We start from the raw sequence: 17,645 nt of genomic DNA, 5'->3' as shown, positions 1-17,645 counted from the left end.
CACGGGGTGCCTGTTTCAGGCCGTAGATGGGTTTCTTCACCTTGCAAACGTGGTGTGGTCTGTCAGCATCAACGAACCCCGGTGGTTGAGTCATATAGACTTCCTCCTGCAACTCCCCTTGTAGAAAAGCGTTGTTTACATCTAGCTGTTTGAGCTGCCATCCTCGTGTAACCGCAACTTTCAAGACGAGTCTAATTGTTGTGGACTTGATCACAGGGCTGAATGTTTCACTGTAGTCAACACCATACCTCTGTGTATTACCACGCACAACTAGGCGAGCTTTGGGTCTCTCCTCTTCTCCATTGGCCAAGTACTTCGTCGTGTATATCCATCTGCAAGTAACAAGATTCTGCGACGGATCCGATGGAACCAAATCCCACGTGCCGTATTCTATCTGAGCATCATACTCCGTAGACATTGCTTTGCGCCAGCGTTCGTCTTTGAGAGCTTGAGCTAGTGTTCGTGGTTCTTGACTGGATTGCTTCCTGGACACAGTGAGACTGAATTTGGAGTTCGGCTTGATGATTTTGTTCTTCGATCTTGTCTGCATCTGATGTCTGTTTGGTGGTGGTTCTTGTATCACATCGGAGACGGGATTTTGTGGGTTTCGGGACGTTTGGGCATTTTGCGGTGGTTGAATTTGTGGTTCGCTGGCTGTAGAGACTTGGGTTTGGGTATTTGGTGGTGGTGGGCTGGGATTTAAAATAGGTTGGGTTTCATTTATTTGGTGAGTTGGCTGGGCCGTGGGTTGCGGCCCATTTTGATTTGGAGCAGTGGGCTCAGAAATGGAGAGAAGAGGAGAATGAGTTTGTGAGTTAGGGGATGACGATACCTGAGTTTGTTGAGGCGTCTGCGATGAAGATGGGTGAGGATCTAAACACGAGGGTGGCTGAGTCGTTGGATTCCGTAGAGGCACACGAGTAATCAGAGGCTGATACTGGGTGTCTGTGTTTCCGTCTTCAACATTAGAGGGTGGTCGTCTAGGTATCGGTTCTGTAAAGGGGAAGCTGGACTCTTGGAAGACAACATGACGCGAAGTATAAAGTCGCATTGTTGGCAAATGAAGACAGAGATATGCACTTTGGCTTGTCGAGTAACCCAGAAAGGCACACGGGGTCGAGCGATCTTCCATCTTGTTATGTGTGTACGGTCTCAGCCACGGAAAACACTTACATCCGAAGACCCGAAGACGATTGTAGTTCGGAGCTTTCTGAAATAACTTTTGGTAAGGAGATTGATACTCCAGATTCGGAGTAGGCAACCTATTGATCAAGTAAATGGCTGCTGCAAAGGCAAAGGGCCAATATGTCTTCGGCATCGTTGCTTGAGACATAAGCGTAAGACCTGTTTCCACCACATGCCGATGTTTTCTTTCTGCCATACCGTTATGCTCCGGCGTATGTGGCGGTGAAGTCAGATGAGAGATGCCATTCTCCCGAAGGTACGATCTCAATGCTATAAACTCACCTCCATTATCCGAAAATAAAGTTCCAATTTTGTTCTGGAACCTATTCTCGACTAGTTTCTTGTAGGCAATAAAAATCTCTTTGACTTGGGATTTTAATTTTAGAGGGTAAAGCCATGTGTATCTGGTATAGTGATCAACAAGAATGAGATAGTATTTAAAATTGTCTTTTGAGAGAATAGGGGATGACCAGACATCAGAAAAAATAATCTCAAGGGGTCTTGTGGATGATATACTAGAAGTAGAAAAAGATAGCTTATGGCTTTTATTAATCAAACAATCCGAACAAGACAAAGGTTTATTAGAAGGCTGAGAAAGAGGAAGGGAAAACTGAGAAATAGTTTTGTTTAGAATAGCAGTAGAGGGATGACCCAAGCGAGAGTGCCAAGAAGATAGACTAGTAATAGGAGATGGTGAAGCAGACAGGGCCGTAGGTACTGAGTTAACTGTCGGCCACTGATATAGCTGAGCTCTAGTGTTGCCTTGGAATAACCGGGTCCCCGTGTTCAGATCCTTCACCTGAAATGATGATGGAAAGAATTCAACAGATACTTGGTTAGTATTGCAAAGACCATATACTGAAATGAGATTCTTGTTTATCTTAGGCACACACAGAACATTACTGAGCACAAGATTTTTATTAGGAGAGGGAAGGGTAAGAGAACCAGTGTGAGTAATGGATTGATTGGAACCATCGGCAATAATGACCGCCTCACCTCCTTCATATGGTTGATGCAGGGACAGGTTCTGAAGATCAGAGGTGATGTGATGTGTAGCCCCACTGTCAAGCAACCAGTTGTTGGCAGTGTATGGAGTCGTCGCTGCTACATTGGCACGAGGTTGTCCCTGCCATGGCGTGAATGGAGTCTGAGCAGCCGCCTGGTATGTCTGAAGTTGAGGACATCGCTTAGCTCCATGACCCTGAGTCCCACATATCTGACATTTGCCAAGGTAAGGCCTAGACCCACGATGCTGCTGCTGCCAATTGTTGTTATTGTACTGCGGCCTCGGCTGATTAGAATAGCTGTTGGTGTTCTTGTTCTTATGTTGATAAGAACTCTGACCTTTTTGTTGAACAAAATTCGCAGATACAGGAAGGATGGTCTCAGTACCAGTCAGCGCTAGCTTGGCTTCATGGTGCAGCAACTTCTCGTGAATCTCCGTGAGGGTTGGAGGCGTCTCACGTCCCTCAATCTGATCGACAACCTGCTTGTATTCAGTAGGTAAACCATCAAGCAGAGCATCGATTTGATCCTCATGATCCATGGGCTTGCCGAGAATGGAAAGTTGATCCACTCTGGTAGTAATCCCTTGTACGTAGACATCAATAGACTTAGTCTCTTTCTTCCACACCTTGAGCTGATTCCTCAAGTTTTTGATGTGGGCACGGCTAGGTTTGGCGTAAGTGGAGGCGAGAGTCTCCCATACTTGAGCAGCAGTAAGCGCTCTTGACACCAATGGGTGAATAGGAAGAGTGATAGCACCCAAGAGGGCGCTGTAGATCAATCGATCTTGCCTTTTCCAGATCAGATGTTCTGGATTGGCTGTTGTTTCACCATCAACAACGATCTCAGCGGATGGTATCACAGTAAATCCATCAAGATGGCCGACCAGACCATATCCATCTACCAAAGCGTGGACTTGAAGACTCCACATGAGGTAGTTTGTTGCTGAGAGTTTGGAAACGTTAGCCATGTTTATGTTAAGAATAGTTTGATTGTTTGGGTTTGTGTTTATGGTTTCTGTGAATGTGGCAGAGTTGTTTGGAGAGGCCATTGGAATTGGCGTGAAGAAGAGGAAGCTTTGAAAGAAAAAAAATAGGTTTATAGGAGCGACGGCTCTGATACCATATAGAAATGTGGAATGTGTGTCTTATTAGAAGAAACAGATTACAATATATAGTTGTCGAGAGACATCTATGTCTAGGTTAGAAACATTTACATAAGAGTCCTTTCCTTATATACATCTATCCTTAATAAGCTCGCAATAAAAATATGAGTTACTATATTTTTAATTATTGAATGATAACATTTTTGATATATAAACTGTTGTATGTATAATTTAAAAACAATGAATACAATAATAATAATGTTTATTATAAATTTGATAAAATAATTTACAAAAACAAATATATTATATTAAAAACGAAATTAAAATTAAGGAAATATACTTTGTGTATATTCTAAAAATACCTATATATTTATATATAATATTTCATGTTTGTTAATTTGTAGCTATTAAACAGAATTAGCAACTAAAATAATATGAACATTTTTGTATTAGTAATTCAAATAGAAATAATTGTTTGTAAACATCTTTGACTAATGAGTAATCTCTAGTATATAAGCCATGAAATAATAGAAACAATTGTTTATAAATTCCGTCTCCTTGAATTTTATTCTCCCCTATAAGCCATGAAGCTGTAATCTCTAGTGTATAGTTACCATACAGAAGAAATAATTTCTCACCGCACGTTCAAAATCTTTATATATAAAAGAAGCTTTTCATCTTTCCTGGGGTGTCCAACTCAGCATCCACGTCAGAAATACCCATCTCTATGGCGTGACACGCGTCTGATTAAATGAAACGCAGAGTGTTGGGTTTTGTTAGGCTTTGGCTCAAGGTTTTATTCGAAGCCCATTGTATTCTTAACCCTAATCAATTTAGACCTGAGCGTCGTCTTCTTCGCTTCCTTCCTTCAAACGATGATGCGGCGGTGAAGCGTTCCAAATTCGTAACGGTGAGATACGTAAGTAATCGTCTTTAATTCACTTCAATTCGTCTGTGTTAGTCGGCGTGTTCCTGTACAAATACACATAGATTTCTCAAACTCGGTTTGCGCTCTAATCATCTCGATCTTTCTCATCTCTCTCATATTCGACTTTGTGCTCATCTCTCTCAAATGACTAACTCAAACGTTTTTTTCGATCTGAAGTCCGGCCGGTGCTCATCTGTTGTGGAGGCCAGGTTGCTTTGTTTCTGGGAGGCTCGGAACTTGAAACGTGGTGGTGAGCTCATGTGGATGGACTTGCTCACCGTGGATGTTAATGTGAGTGTTCTTCAGATTTACTCTATGTATCTACTTTGTGTTATTAGTCACCATCATCCTGATAATATTCCGGTTAGCTGTAGACTGATTATGCTTGCAACCGTGATTCCGGTTAACCTGATCGTGATGTTTTTTTTTTCATAGCTTTGGTTCGAGCTTTTTGATGAACAGGTTTTAAGAAATTTCATTTTTTTGTTTGGAAGAGACGATGTATCAGTAGGTGCTTTAGCCAAACGCTTTCCCGCCGGCGAAGATTTGAGAAGCTCCGTTTCGATGGTAGAAAAATATTGACTGTTGCCGTCGTATTGGTTTTTGTGACCCTGATGTCTATGAACAGCTCCACCATCCCTCTCGGTTCTTCTTTAGTTAAGGTGAAAATATCTTTACCAAATTCATAGATTTCACCATCCTGAAAATTCGTTTATTTGATTCTTTGTTTGCAGCCATCATCAAGGGGATGTCTTATTTGCATCAGAGGCCTAGACTGATATCTTTGATATCAAAGGTAATATATTTTTGGTTTGTTTGAGTTCTTAATAGGTGAAATTTAAGTTCTTAGATCACCATTCATAATAATAATATTTGTAAATAGTGATGTAATTCATTTTGATGTTCAAGTTTTTAGATTCACCGCCAATATTCACCTTCAACCACATCAAACTACAATTCCCGATATGGCTTCTTACATGTGTGAAGCTCCAGCTACTTCACGTCAATGACACCTCAGAATCTCATCTTCAACTCCTGGCACTCACAAGGCTGAGAAATACCATATTTTGTTGGTGAAAGGTAATCCTAAAGTGGTAGATGGAATCGGTAATGTTCTTTTGCTATATTCAGCAGTGTGTATAGAAAAGAAAGATTACAGTACAGCTTGAGGGTAGTAGGGAAGAAGATGAAGAGTGGAAAGAGCTTGACCCAATGTTAGTCTGACTTCCTAAAACTTACCTGATAATACAGCGAGAGATTGGTGAAGAAAGAGACCAAGACGAAGTGAATAAGATAAAGAGTGACAGAGCATTGCTTTAACCTGTGTGTACGTACCCTGTCTATGAAACTGGAAGGTTTCACATGGAGGAGTAAGAATATATAGGATGGGAAAAAGATGGTTTGGAGTTGTGGTGTGTTGATATATATTTTTGAGATGAGACTATTAGATTTTGTAATGTTAGGATTGATTGTCAAATCATGAGAAAAATACATTGACTTACCAGTTATAATAGATTCTTTTTCGTCTTCCTTATCTTGCAAATGTGTGAATTTGATCAAAAGTGAAATGAAGAGTTGATAGTGGTTAATGAATTGATGGAAGATGTGTTGTTTTGTACCATAAAACAATCATATAGTTGTGATAAAAATGGTGTTTCCTTTTGATGTGTTTCACAGAGTGGTTCACACTATAATTTAGCTTTCTGATTGTCTAACTCTAGCTAGAAACGCAACTTTTGCTTTTGACATATCATACGCTTCTATTTTCCAGTGTCACCGTAGGCTTTTTTGTAGATTATGCATTCGACAATTTAATTTTAATCATAAATAACATACTAACTTAGTTAGTACGTAACTTTTTTCTGTCAAAAAAAACTTTTGTTTGGCTCTGTTATCCGTATTTTTGGTTTGCTCATCTTCAATTACAAATGATGATTGAATATGCAAATTGACATTAATTATTATTCCAATATATATATACTGTACATATTTATAAATAAATTCACATTTATTAATTTGTTTCTGCTAAACTAAAGTTAATTTGTAAAAAAATACAGTATGTATATTGTACATATTTGTAAGGAATCCGTGTTTTTGTTTTTGCCAAACATGAATATGCAAATTGACACTTAATTCACATAGAAAACCCTTCTTCAAAAAAGACACTTAATTCACATTTATTTTCCACTTTGCTGTTCTCCAATGAGTTACCTATAATGTTGTAAAGGCCGATAAACTCTTATTAGGATGATAAAATTCATGTGGCAAAGGCTATCTCTATATATAGAGTGATGAAAAAAACAAAAAAACTACTCTATTTAGAGGGGTTTTATTGTACCGTAAAAATCGATAAATATAATAAGAAAAAATAAAGAAATGATAATATAAAATAATACAGAGTAAAAAAATTAATAATAAATAGAAATTTTAAAACAATTATTTTATTTTAACCTAAAGATATCTTTAAGGTTCACAATTTTCTAATTTTAATAAAATTTTAAAATATAATTATTTAATTTCTCTCAATATCTATTTTAGTTTGATTTTGATAGACATAATAAGAGAAACCGAAGAAATGATAATTTAAAAATAATATAGCAAAAAGTTTAATACTAAATATAAATTTTAAAAATATCAAATGTTTCATAGTATTTTTTTTTATATGCTTCTTATCAGTATAGTTAAACTAAAATATACATGGAGAGAAATTAAATAATTATATTTTAAAAGTTTTATTATAATTAGATAATATGAACTTTAATTGCATTTTTAGTTAAATTTAAATTAAGTTTTTTAAAAAAAATTATATTATTAATTAATATATTCGCCCGCCCGTAGGGCGGGTTTATCCTAGTAAATATATAAACCAAAAGATTGGTTGCAAAGTTACACCAATGTTTGAGCACTCTATAACGTAAAGATGCTCTTTTGCACTCTTGTCACTAACTAGAAAGAAGCCTGCTGAACCACAGAAATGGCGACAAGCATTTTTCTCTAGATTGTATCTGAAATCATACCTCTGAAATAGCCTTTTCATGATCAGAAATTTGTTCATATAAACCAAAAGATTGGTTGCAAAGTTACACCAATGTTTGAGCACTCTATAACGTAAATATGCTCTTTTGCACTCTTGTCACTAACTATATACAACATACCTCCGAAATAGCCTTTCATGATCAGAAACCTGTTCATATTCTGACGGCACGTCCCCCATTAATTGTCTAATATAGCCTTGAGTAAGCATTCGTCATGTGTAATACATCGAAGTCTCCATATTGTACAAATACATTTACTCTCTTTTTTAGCATCAACTATACGATGTGTTATGTGCATTTTTCTGCAAACAATCAAAAACAACAAACACACAAACAAGTAAAACAAGGCGTTATGTTTTAAGATTTTAGAAAACATAGAAAAACGAGAGGGAAAAAGTTATTGCCAAATTGATTAGGAGGCAGGAACTTATTATAGTAATCACACGTGTGAAGAAGGCAAATAAAACATAACATCTCTAACAATCTCCATGACTGGACACCATGTTCTATTTGTTTTCACACTATGTAAATTACAAATAATTTTTCTCCATCAACCACGTAACATCAAATCTTGCGTACAAAATTTGAAAATTTTATATAATGAAAACAAAACTTTGAAAAAAATATCCAATTCATACGTCAGGTGCCAAAATACATGTTAACTGACCAATTGTTTTATGAAGAAATCAAGTAAAAGAACAAGAGGACCTGATAAGAAAGATACGTTAGCAAACAAACACTTAATCAAAAGCAAATAAGCTTTTATAGGATGATAAGGATTGAATTGAATTGGATCCATACCTTTGCTAATAGATAAAAAAAGAACGGTTAACAATTTTCTTTTAAATCTGGATTCTTCTACTTTATTTTTATTTACTTGAACCAAGAGAAAAAAGAAACTTTTAACTTGCAAATTCTTTTTCCAAATAAATATCATATGTTGTCGCTAAACTAAAAAAAGTGCTTATATTTGGTCGACAAAAAAAAAGTGCCCACACGCAGGATCGAACTACGGACCTTCAGTTTACAAGACTGACGCTCTACCACTGAGCTATACGGGCCTTGCGAACATAATCGCATTTATAAATAAATTGACAAAACTAGTGCTAATCGTCGTCATTATTTGTTTCCAATACTATCGCTCAATCATCAAACATCTGTTTTCTCCTTCCCCCGACCCGAGACGATTCGCGAATCGCGAGGTAATTGTTCTCTCCATACTCGAATTCTTCTTCAGTGTTGATCGGCTTTTGCTAGTATTTGTTCATCTCTTGTTAGAAACGGATTGTAGTCTCTGTAGAACTGGGAAATCAATAAACCCTAGATGAAATCAGAGAATTGATGCTTTTGGTTTTAGAAATGGCGAATCCGGCAGCAGAGTACGAATCCTTTCTCGACAAAGTCCGCCGCACCGTCTACGTCGACGAGCTCACTCCCCACGCCTCCAAAGCCGTCGTGGAATCAGCCTTCAGCCAGTTCGGCACCGTCAAGGACGTGATCTTCTTGCCTAACTACCTGGGCCCGAAGGAGCTTCCGGCGGGCGTTCTGGTCGAGATGGAGTCGGAGCAGAAGGCCAAGGCTGTGATCGAGACTGTCTCTCAGTTCCCTTTCATGGTCGCCGGGATGCCGAGGCCCGTTAGAGCCTCTGCTGCTAGGCCCGCGATGTTTAGCGATCGGCCCAAGAAGCCTGGAAGGAGGATCCAGTTCCGTTGGGTGGATCCTGGTGATCCTGAGTTTGATAAGGCGCAGAAAGTGAAGAGGGTTGTTAAGAAACACGCGGCTGAAGCTGCGTTTATGATTAAGGTCAGAGTAAAAAAAACATTACTGCTGTGAGAATGTTGGTTTTGATGTGTGTTTGTGTGTGTTTTGCAGAAACAGCTGGAGGATGCGGAGGAGCTGGCGAGACAGCAATCGGAGACGGTGACAACGCATCACAGGAAGTACGAGATAATCGATAAGCTGACACACGAGGGTGTTGCTCAGGATCTTGCTGGACATTACAACATGAAATGTGGTCCTCCTCGTCGCTAGAGAGAGAGAGATGATTCTGACTAGTTTGTGTGCTTTTTGGTAGACTTGACTTGTGTTTTTAGTCTCTTCTTTTAACTCCTAGTGTTCTACTTGTCTAGTCTCTAGTTCTCATTTTTTCTACCAAAGCTTTAGCAGTGTAAGTGTGAAGTACTTCCACTAGTTTGTGTGTTTTTTGGTAGAATGAAGAATGTTCTACTTGTCAATTTCTCTAGTTCTCATATTTTCTACCAAGCTTTAGCAGTGTAATTAAGCATGAAGAGCTTCCCATGAGGTTGCGTGCTTCTTTAGGATAGACTATTTAGAACATGTCTGTGTGATGATGGAGGTCATCAACTGTTTCTACATGACAAATAGAGGATGTTTTTAGCTTATATCTTTGCTTGATCTTCTCTTGCTTCAAAATGTTACAGGAACTTCTTGTGCGTTGTGGTTGGGTTTTGTTTTATATGGGCTAAATACACTCGGCCCATTAGCTGTATCGTAGCGCACGGGCCGAAAATTTTTGTACTGGTTATTTATTTAATAAACTATAAAATCCGGACCAACAAGTAAAAGCCAGACAAAAGATAGTCCAATTTAGTAAGTTTCTGGAACTGACACTTTCCGACAATAATGGCGGAAAGAGAAGGTTTAAAAAGATTCGTTAATAAAAATGATAAAAAAAGAAAGAGAGCGATGACAGCTCTGAGCGGGGATTAGATTTTCAATCTCCACAACTGCCTCTTCCCCCCGTCTTCCTCGGTGAGGTTACATTACATCTCTTTATTGTTTTCTGATTAATTCCACATTTTGAATTTCCCGTAATTTTGTTTCCTTTTTTCTTTTATCTCCCCCTTCTTCTTTTTTTTTGCTGGGGGGTCTCAGATTTTTGGGTAGGATTAGGGTTCCATCAGAAACCGCATTGCTGCTGGGGGTACAATTTTTTTCTTGATTTATCTTCAGACATTTATTCTTCTTATTATTATTATTGTTATTGTTTTAAATAATGAAATGGTGGTGTTGCAGGGAAGAAGAAATAGAAGAGAATGGGGGTTATATCCAGACGGGTTTTGCCCGCCTGTGGTAACCTCTGTTTCTTCTGCCCTTCCTTGCGTCCCAGGTCTAGGCATCCCCTTAAACGCTACAAGCACATGCTCGCTGAGATTTTCCCTCGCAATCAGGTCATCTCTTCTCTTATTTTTTTTTTGGTACTAATGAGATTCATCTACATTGTCTTTTTAATGGGAGGGGGTTTTAAAGTTTCTTTCCAATGCTGTGGTTTTGGCAGGATGCTGAACCAGACGATAGAAAAATTGGCAAGCTTTGTGAGTATGCGTCAAGGAATCCTTTACGAATCCCAAAGGTTAGTTTCTTCTTCTTTTTTTTTTTTTTATAATAAATCTCTTATTCCCTTCTCTAAGTTTTATTTGGTTTTGACAGATTACAGAGTACCTTGAGCAAAAATGCTACAAAGAACTGCGGAATGGAAATACCGGATCAGTTAAAGTCGTCTTGTGCATTTACAAGAAAATGCTTTCCTCATGTAAGGAGCAGATGTAAGTAGTATTTTCTTTCCTCATGATGTGGTCGCATATTCTGGTTATCTGAGGACTAGTGCATCACACTTTTCTTTTCTATTTTTTTTTTGTAGGCCTCTATTTTCGTGTAGTTTGCTAAGCATTGTCCGAACTCTTTTAGAGCAAACAAAAGAGGAAGAAGTTCAGATATTGGGTTGCAATACCCTCGTTGACTTTATAAGCTTACAGGTACGTACGTTGAGCATGATTTTAGACATTGTTTACATGTTCTTTCTTTTGGTCTCTGTTCAATCGGTATGGTGGTAACACATTTGTGTTAACTACAGACTGAGAATTCGCACATGTTCAACTTAGAAGGCATAATCCCTAAACTCTGTCAACTTGCTCAAGAGATGGGGGATGATGAAAGATCACTCCGATTACGGCCAGCAGGAATGCAGGCTTTGGCATTCATGGTAATGGTTTACACAAAAACATGTTCCTATAATAAATGGATGTGTGCAACATGTTACTAAACCAATAGTTACTCCCAGGTATCTTTCATCGGTGAGCATTCTCAACTATCTATGGACTTGGATATGGTTAGTCGTCTGTTACTTTAACTTACATCAAAGGTTTATGCAAGTCATGGTATGAACCTTTTTTTTTAAATCTTGAATTAGATTATGTGTGTGATTCTGGAGAACTATATGGATTTGGAGAAGAAGGGCCAAGAAGATACCAACGAGGCTGGTGAAAATTCAGAAACGAAGATTCCCAAAATGAGTAAATGGGTTTCTTTCAAACGTAATCCTGTGAATGAGGAAAACATGTAAAGGCTTCTCTGAACTTTAGTGTCACTGGAAATGCATTTTGTATTTGTTATTTGATTTATTCGTTAAAATCCATTTCAGGGATCTTTCAAAGAGCCCTTCATACTGGTCTATGGCTTGCCTTTGCAACATAGCAAAACTAGCAAAGGAAACCACAACTCTTCGTCGAGTTCTGGAACCGCTTATGAATGCTTTTGACTGTGGAAGTTACTGGTCTCCAGAGAAGGGCGTTGCCTCTTCTGTTTTATTGTTTCTGCAGTCTCGTCTCGAAGAATCAGGTCAGAGTTAGAGATTTTACGTTGCTATCTTACCTTGTTTTAACTTGGCTACTGACTGAACAAGTATGGAAAAGCAGGAGAGAATTGTCATGTGTTGGTATCTTCTTTGATCAAGCACTTGGATCATAAGAACGTAGTGAAGCAACAGGGTGTTCAAGTCAACATGGTCAACGTAGCCACATGCCTTGTGCTACACGCTAAGCAGCAGGCTTCAGGCGCGCTGACTGCTGTGGTAGCTGACTTGATCAAGCACTTGAGGAAATGCCTTCAGAATGCAGCTGAATCTGATCTGTCTGCTGATGAAACGAAGCTCAACTCTGAGCTGCAGAATGCATTAGAGAATTGCATGGCGGAGCTCTCAAATAAGGTTAGTTGGAACTGTATTATATATATATCTTAATACACAACCTTATAACTTTGTTCATTTTTTATTTATTTCTATTTTGCTCTAAGGTTGGGGAAGCAGGGCCAATTCTTGATATGTTGGCAGTGGTTCTTGAGACGGTGTCCACTAATGTACTCGTTGCTAGGACCACAGCATCAGCCATTCTCCGTGCTGCACATATAGTATCAGTGGTCCCAAATGTAACTTACCACAAGAAAGTAAGTGGGATTTTTTTATTTATTTTTAACTGCAACTTTTTGTTTTGTATAACGGATTTACCATATGGTTTTGTTGTCACAGGTGTTTCCGGATGCCTTGTTTCACCAACTGCTCCTTGCAATGTCCCACGCAGACTGTGAAACTAGAGTTGAGGCACACAAGATATTCTCCCTCCTGCTTCTTCGTACGCTTCGTTTGCCTTGGTCTGACCAATATGATGAAACCTCAGATAGTTGTCAGTCCTTGGAGAGCTTAAAGGATGTTGATGATGGTATAAAGGTAATGATATTAATTGGCTTTTCTTTTCTTATTTATTTGAGTGTATTTGATAGTGAGCTGACTATAATGTGCTTTAACAGTCGTTATGTTCACTCCGACTGAGTAGTCACCAAGTGAATATGCTCCTTTCATCCCTATGGATCCAAGCAACTTCTACCGAGAATACCCCTGCAAACCTTGTGGCCATGGCCAGCACTTATAATATCACTCTCTTGTTTTCAGTAGCAAAGGTTAGTAGTAGCCACCAAGTGAATATGCTCCTTGATTCTTTCAAATTCAAAATGAACTTACAACACTGTGCTTTTGAAACTGGATATACGTGATGGATCCTCCCTCCGTAGATGGGAGGTTACTTTTTTAATTTATAAAATTTTCTCTCATTTGGTGATTATTGCAAATGGCAGAGATCTAATTACATGGCTCTGGTGCGGTGTTTTCAACTGGCATTTTCTCTCAGAAATCTCTCATTGAATCAAGATGGTAAGTGAAAGACTATGATTTAATTCATTTTCTGTCCATTTAGAAGTTACCTACTTTGCCTGGTTAGATATAATGCATTTGCTATGGTAAATATAATTCCCACTAGATAGTTGTATAGATCTTTCCCTTTGTTTCTATTGAGTTTTTTTCTGACATCTGGTATGTTTGTGAAGGAGGTATGCAACTCTCTCGTAGAAGATCCATCTTCACGTTTGCATCATATTTGCTCATTTTTAGTGCCAAGATCTCCAATGTACCGGAGCTAATTCCACTTGTCAAAGAATCTTTAAATTCCCAAATGGTGAGGTTTTGTGAATTATTGCCATCAGTTCGTTTTTTTCGTTTTCAAAATCCATTGCTTTTGGGGTGTGCTCAGCTGTCTTTTATAATTCGTATGTGTGTGCAATTACATCATGTTTTGAATAGGTTGATCCTTGTCTTGTTCTGGAAGGAGATATCAGACTGCTTGCTGTATCTTCTGGGTTTCCACAGAAAGATGATGATAGTGCTTCTCTCAACTCCTCAGCGGTTGTTGTCTCAAATGATGGTTTCCTCAAGGAAATTGTTATCACTCAATTCACATCGAACTTTCAGACATTATCCGAGGTACTTATATTTTGGTGCAAGTTAGGTTTGGTCTTGTAGCCAAACATCTTCAACTTCTTCTGAAAATGTTGTGCAATGCTCTCTCAGGAGGAGCAATCAAATTTGAGAAAGGGAATCGAGTCAGATTTTTCGCGAGATGATGATGCACACCCGCTTGGTGCACCATTTTTCATGGATACACCAGGATCTAGCTCTCCTATTGATCAAACAGAGGTTGCAGCTTTTGATGAGGTAATAATAATGACTTCATTAGAAAATTGCACTTTTAGTTGATTCAAGAGTGTGAGTTTCTCTTATTTGCAAATTTGTGTGGGATCCCGTTCAGGTTGAGCTTTCAGCAATAGTGGCATTTGAAGGAACTTCCCCGGGAGCTAGTGGAAGTGAGCCTGGCCACAATAAATCCTTGTCCTCAAACACTAACCTAGCTGATGTTCTGAGTGTCAATCAGTTGCTAGAATCGGTAATATATATACAATACACTAAGAGATTTCTATTGGTTTCCTCTGAGTCCTTTTTTCATGTAATTTTGTAGGTATCAGAAACTGCCAGGGAAGTTGCAAGCCTCCCTGTTTCCTCCATCCCTGTACCTTATGACCAAATGATGAACCAGTGCGAAGCTCTTGTGACGGGTAAGCAGCAAAAGATGTCCGTACTTCAAAGCTTCAAACCTGAGGCAACCAAAGCTATAACTCTCTCAGAAGAGGATGAACTCTTTCTTCTCGATGATGAGGTTAGTTAGATAAGAGTTTGTTTTCTGTTCTATCTACCGACATGAACTTTCAAAATTTCGTTTTTGGTATCTCTTGTGTGTTGGCAGACAGAAGAAGAAGCTGATGAAGATGATCAGAAGGTACTGAATGTGGTACAAGTCCAACAACCTCAAGCAGGCCAGCTCGGATTCTGCTCACTCGAAGTGGAACAAAACTCGTTTCGGTTACCTTCTTCAAGCCCTTACGATGAGTTCTTGAAAGCAGCCGGATGTTAAGCCGGTAACATTCTTTGAAATCTTGCATGTAACTTTATATATATAGACACACGGCATGATGTATACATATATATATATTATTACGTGTAATCTTGTGCTTCATCTATCTAATATATTAAAAAGTGAGTTAGGACTCACAGAGAGATGACACATCAATTTTTACTAAAATCATATCTCTAATTAACATCCGGCAGTGGAAGGTTTAGAAGTTGAGAGATATGAAACAAGACATCATTGGTGTTAAATCAATGGAGCAACTAAAGTAGACCAAACAAGAACTCAAACTCATGTCAAAACTGTTAAGATCATACGATTGTAAAGATCTGGAAAAGAAAAAATAGAAGGGACATGTTATTAATTATAATCATAGTTAAACCCTAAGTTTGTAAGTTACACTTCCAAAAAGTTACTAGACCAAAAACTATAGAATCACCTGAAGTTAGATGGTTATGCAAAAGTAGATAATGATTCTGAATGATAGAGATTCAAGAGGAACTCAAGATCCTCTTGGAACGTGTTTGAACATTTTACTAGATTGGAGTTTCTGAGAATTAGATTTAAATGTCGTGTGGTTCAAGCAACAATGCAAAGTAATATAGTTTTGAATCAAAAGTATACAATTTCATATAAACAAAGAGTATATGGTGACAATCTCCATCGTCAAAACAGGAAAGAAAGGTATTAAGGTTTGTGTTTCTACCAGCTTTGAAAGAGAGACCCAACAAGACTATATATGATCCCAGTTTTGTAACATAAACCCTAGTATGTAATATGTTACAAACTCTATCGTACCCTAAAAACACTCCCTTTCTTACTCTAAGAAGTCAATGGAGTCACCTTCAAGTCAAGAGCAAAGAAGAGGAACCCATTGAGCCTGAAAAACCAGAGACTGACGTTGTCCTCTTCTTTCAACCCATTAGCCTCAACGACGCCACTCCAATCACCACTCAACAGAAAATTCTGGAGGACTTTCCCTGAATCACACGTACGAACCCATTTCTTCAAGACCACGTTCCACCGTTTAGTCCTTTGATCAACGAGAAACGCAGGCAAACCCATCCTCCCATCGTTATCAACGCCTTCGTCTCCGAGAATCCTCCCCTCGTCAGACGTCAAGAAGTCGTTTCTCTGTAGGGTCTGGGAAGGGATAGAGAGACGGTTTAGGTCTGGATCCACGTCGTTGAGGTCAAGAGGCTTCCCTGCGATGAGGATGGGATCGTCGGCTATGTTCATGTCTTTCTTCAAGCGGCGGATCCATTTGGGAGGCGTGGTGGTGTAGAGAACAGGTCGTTTCTTTATGGGGAGTATTGAGGAGGAGACATGAGGTGGAGAGAGTGTTTTCTTGGAGGGTACTCGAAGGGATCTTTTTCTTTTGGGGAAGAGATGGAAGATTCTCCTCATGCTCTTTTCTTTTTCCTCGTCTTTGACAGTCTTGGAGAATCCTGGAAGGTTCCACATTATATCCTTATACAAGCTCATCTCTTCTTCTAAGCTGTGTTGATTCAGAGAAGTTAGGCTCCGTCGAGGTGAAGAGAACAAGAACTGGATGAGTGAGAGAGAGAGAGATGGTGAGAAAGGAACGGAACTATCTTGCCGATTAATATAAGACGCGAGGCAAATTCAGAGTTGTTCTCTCTTGAATCTTTAAAATCGTCCAAAAAGTCGTTTTTATATTCCCGCGAAAACTCATCCCAACGGTCATAACAGAAACTCAAGTTGAGGAGTGAGAGAGTGAGCGTGTTTCATATATAATTGGTCTGTTTGTGTTAATGTATGATAAATATTCCTTGTAATGCAAGATATAAGCATAGGCCTCAGATTAATCGATAAATCCTTCTTTTTGTTCGCTTTTAAACTTGTTTTAGATATTAAGGTGCTAACTTCTTCAACTTTACAAGAAGATCCTACTGATTAGCTTCTACCTTTTTTGTTCTTTGCAACTTTTTTGCCAGTCAAATTAAAAAAGAAAAATCCACAGGTTTAGAAAAGTTAGAAAAAAAAAACTATTTGTTCCTGTCATTCTTTTTCTTAAGATTTCTAACCGATATAAGAAAAAAAGTTTTAAGCCTCAGAAATTCGCTTGAAGCTGAGCGAATTCCGATAAAAATCTCAAAATCGAATGCTTAGGGCTTTGATCATCATCACCATCACCAGGCCCTTTGTCCAGAGACTCAAGTACACCCTTCATGACTCGAGTGTAGAGCCTCTCCATCTGCGGAATGCTGTAGTTCTCAGTACGCTCCATCAGCATTCCCTTTACAGATTCTATCTCGCTTCTTGAGACGTCTTCGTCTGACTTCACAGAATCTTGGGAACAATCACCACTCGCTTCTTCTTCTTCTTCTTCTTCTTCTTCTTCCCCACAAGCTTCGTCATCCTCTTTTCTAGGCGGATCTTCTGCTGAACAAGGCGGCGGCGCTGATGAGTTTGATTTGGCTGCTGCTTCCAGAGGTGTCATTTCTACGTCTGAATCTTGGTGTTCTGGTTTCTCTGCAGCTGAATCTGTTAACACAAACAAGTATTGCCAAGTCACATTAGCAACTAGTAGTTTTGATTGTAAAACAAGAACCATATAAGCGTTTGCAGTGGCATTACTTACCTGTACAGGCAGCATCAGCTGTTTTCTTAGGCTTCTTAAGACCTTCATGTTCTCGTTCTATATTAACCTCTGGCTGCACATTTCGAAGCCGGGCACTTGCTCTAGTAACAGTCCCCATCTGCACTACAGGAGCTAGACCAAGGATAGATCCACTCAGATCATCTGGTATCTGTGCAGGACCACCTTCAGCTGCGAT

At 38.8% G+C, this 17,645-nt stretch overlaps 4 protein-coding genes, 1 long non-coding RNA gene and 1 other non-coding gene across 15 annotated transcripts; 3 read left to right on the top strand and 3 right to left on the bottom strand.

The window, feature by feature from the left end:
• The first annotated feature begins 4,077 nt into the window (after positions 1-4,077).
• On the top strand, positions 4,078-5,753 carry LOC108857021 (uncharacterized). Of its 7 annotated transcripts, none has more exons than XR_001950285.2 (5): positions 4,078-4,205; positions 4,401-4,514; positions 4,718-4,885; positions 4,958-5,019; positions 5,133-5,753. It is a non-coding gene; the product is annotated as an uncharacterized LOC108857021 (long non-coding RNA). The 7 variants fall into 7 exon arrangements; XR_001950284.2 differs by having other exon boundaries at positions 4,085-4,214; XR_008942525.1 differs by having other exon boundaries at positions 4,085-4,214; positions 4,659-4,885.
• Positions 5,754-8,247: 2,494 nt separating this feature from the next.
• On the bottom strand, positions 8,248-8,319 carry TRNAT-UGU (transfer RNA threonine (anticodon UGU)). The gene has a single exon. It is a non-coding gene; the product is annotated as a tRNA-Thr (tRNA).
• On the top strand, positions 8,308-9,492 carry LOC108839708 (uncharacterized). Of its 2 annotated transcripts, none has more exons than XM_018612491.2 (3): positions 8,308-8,460; positions 8,616-9,061; positions 9,137-9,492. In XM_018612491.2, exons 2-3 carry the CDS (start codon positions 8,618-8,620, stop codon positions 9,287-9,289), a joined length of 597 nt encoding a protein of 198 aa, XP_018467993.2. In that variant the 5' UTR covers positions 8,308-8,460; positions 8,616-8,617; the 3' UTR covers positions 9,290-9,492. The 2 variants fall into 2 exon arrangements, with proteins under 2 accessions (XP_018467993.2, XP_018468000.1); XM_018612498.2 differs by having other exon boundaries at positions 8,309-8,460; positions 9,131-9,492.
• A 396-nt stretch (positions 9,493-9,888) lies between these two features.
• LOC130507887 (protein SEMI-ROLLED LEAF 2-like) lies at positions 9,889-15,011 on the top strand. 3 transcript variants are annotated; one of them, XM_057002610.1, is made up of 21 exons: positions 9,957-10,030; positions 10,154-10,202; positions 10,295-10,449; positions 10,557-10,631; positions 10,709-10,824; positions 10,920-11,034; positions 11,133-11,261; positions 11,340-11,387; positions 11,469-11,617; positions 11,700-11,896; positions 11,974-12,263; positions 12,350-12,499; positions 12,582-12,779; positions 12,860-13,009; positions 13,184-13,259; positions 13,433-13,560; positions 13,686-13,865; positions 13,953-14,096; positions 14,191-14,325; positions 14,398-14,595; positions 14,683-15,011. In XM_057002610.1, exons 3-21 carry the CDS (start codon positions 10,315-10,317, stop codon positions 14,848-14,850), a joined length of 2,781 nt encoding a protein of 926 aa, XP_056858590.1. In that variant the 5' UTR covers positions 9,957-10,030; positions 10,154-10,202; positions 10,295-10,314; the 3' UTR covers positions 14,851-15,011. The 3 variants fall into 3 exon arrangements, with proteins under 3 accessions (XP_056858583.1, XP_056858587.1, XP_056858590.1); XM_057002603.1 differs by lacking the exon at positions 10,154-10,202 and having other exon boundaries at positions 9,889-10,030; XM_057002607.1 differs by lacking the exon at positions 10,154-10,202 and having other exon boundaries at positions 9,906-10,035.
• A 655-nt stretch (positions 15,012-15,666) lies between these two features.
• LOC130512828 (B3 domain-containing protein At1g05920-like) lies at positions 15,667-16,308 on the bottom strand. Its single transcript, XM_057011222.1, has one exon. The coding sequence runs from the start codon at positions 16,306-16,308 to the stop codon at positions 15,667-15,669; it is 642 nt and encodes a 213-aa protein (XP_056867202.1).
• Positions 16,309-16,758: 450 nt separating this feature from the next.
• Positions 16,759-17,639, bottom strand: LOC130507882 (ATPase family AAA domain-containing protein At1g05910-like). The gene is made up of 2 exons (XM_057002591.1): positions 17,450-17,639; positions 16,759-17,352 (listed from the first exon to the last, which is right to left on the bottom strand). The coding sequence occupies exons 1-2, from the start codon at positions 17,565-17,567 to the stop codon at positions 16,919-16,921; spliced, it is 552 nt and encodes a 183-aa protein (XP_056858571.1). The 5' UTR covers positions 17,568-17,639; the 3' UTR covers positions 16,759-16,918.
• Positions 17,640-17,645: the final 6 nt, after the last annotated feature.

This window comes from Raphanus sativus, chromosome 1, assembly GCF_000801105.2.
Source record: "Raphanus sativus cultivar WK10039 chromosome 1, ASM80110v3, whole genome shotgun sequence".
Classification (NCBI taxonomy): Eukaryota; Viridiplantae; Streptophyta; class Magnoliopsida; order Brassicales; family Brassicaceae; genus Raphanus; species Raphanus sativus.
Note: the sequence above shows the minus strand (reverse complement) of the source record. Positions and strands in the feature narration are given on the sequence as shown.

Bases quoted from the DNA above. Each gene is read 5' to 3' on its own strand.
- LOC108839708 (XM_018612498.2), top strand. From the start codon at position 8,618: ATGGCGAATCCGGCAGCAGAGTACGAATCCTTTCTCGACAAAGTCCGC. The intron at 9,062-9,130 runs GTCAGAGTAAAA...TGTGTTTTGCAG, and splicing joins AAGCTGCGTTTATGATTAAG to AAACAGCTGGAGGATGCGGA.
- LOC130507887 (XM_057002603.1), top strand. From the start codon at position 10,315: ATGGGGGTTATATCCAGACGGGTTTTGCCCGCCTGTGGTAACCTCTGT. The intron at 12,500-12,581 runs GTAAGTGGGATT...TTGTTGTCACAG, and splicing joins ATGTAACTTACCACAAGAAA to GTGTTTCCGGATGCCTTGTT. The intron at 14,596-14,682 runs GTTAGTTAGATA...GTGTGTTGGCAG, and splicing joins TCTTTCTTCTCGATGATGAG to ACAGAAGAAGAAGCTGATGA.
- LOC130512828 (XM_057011222.1), bottom strand. From the start codon at position 16,308: ATGTGGAACCTTCCAGGATTCTCCAAGACTGTCAAAGACGAGGAAAAA.
- LOC130507882 (XM_057002591.1), bottom strand. From the start codon at position 17,567: ATGGGGACTGTTACTAGAGCAAGTGCCCGGCTTCGAAATGTGCAGCCA. The intron at 17,353-17,449 runs GTAAGTAATGCC...TTGTGTTAACAG, and splicing joins AGCTGATGCTGCCTGTACAG to ATTCAGCTGCAGAGAAACCA.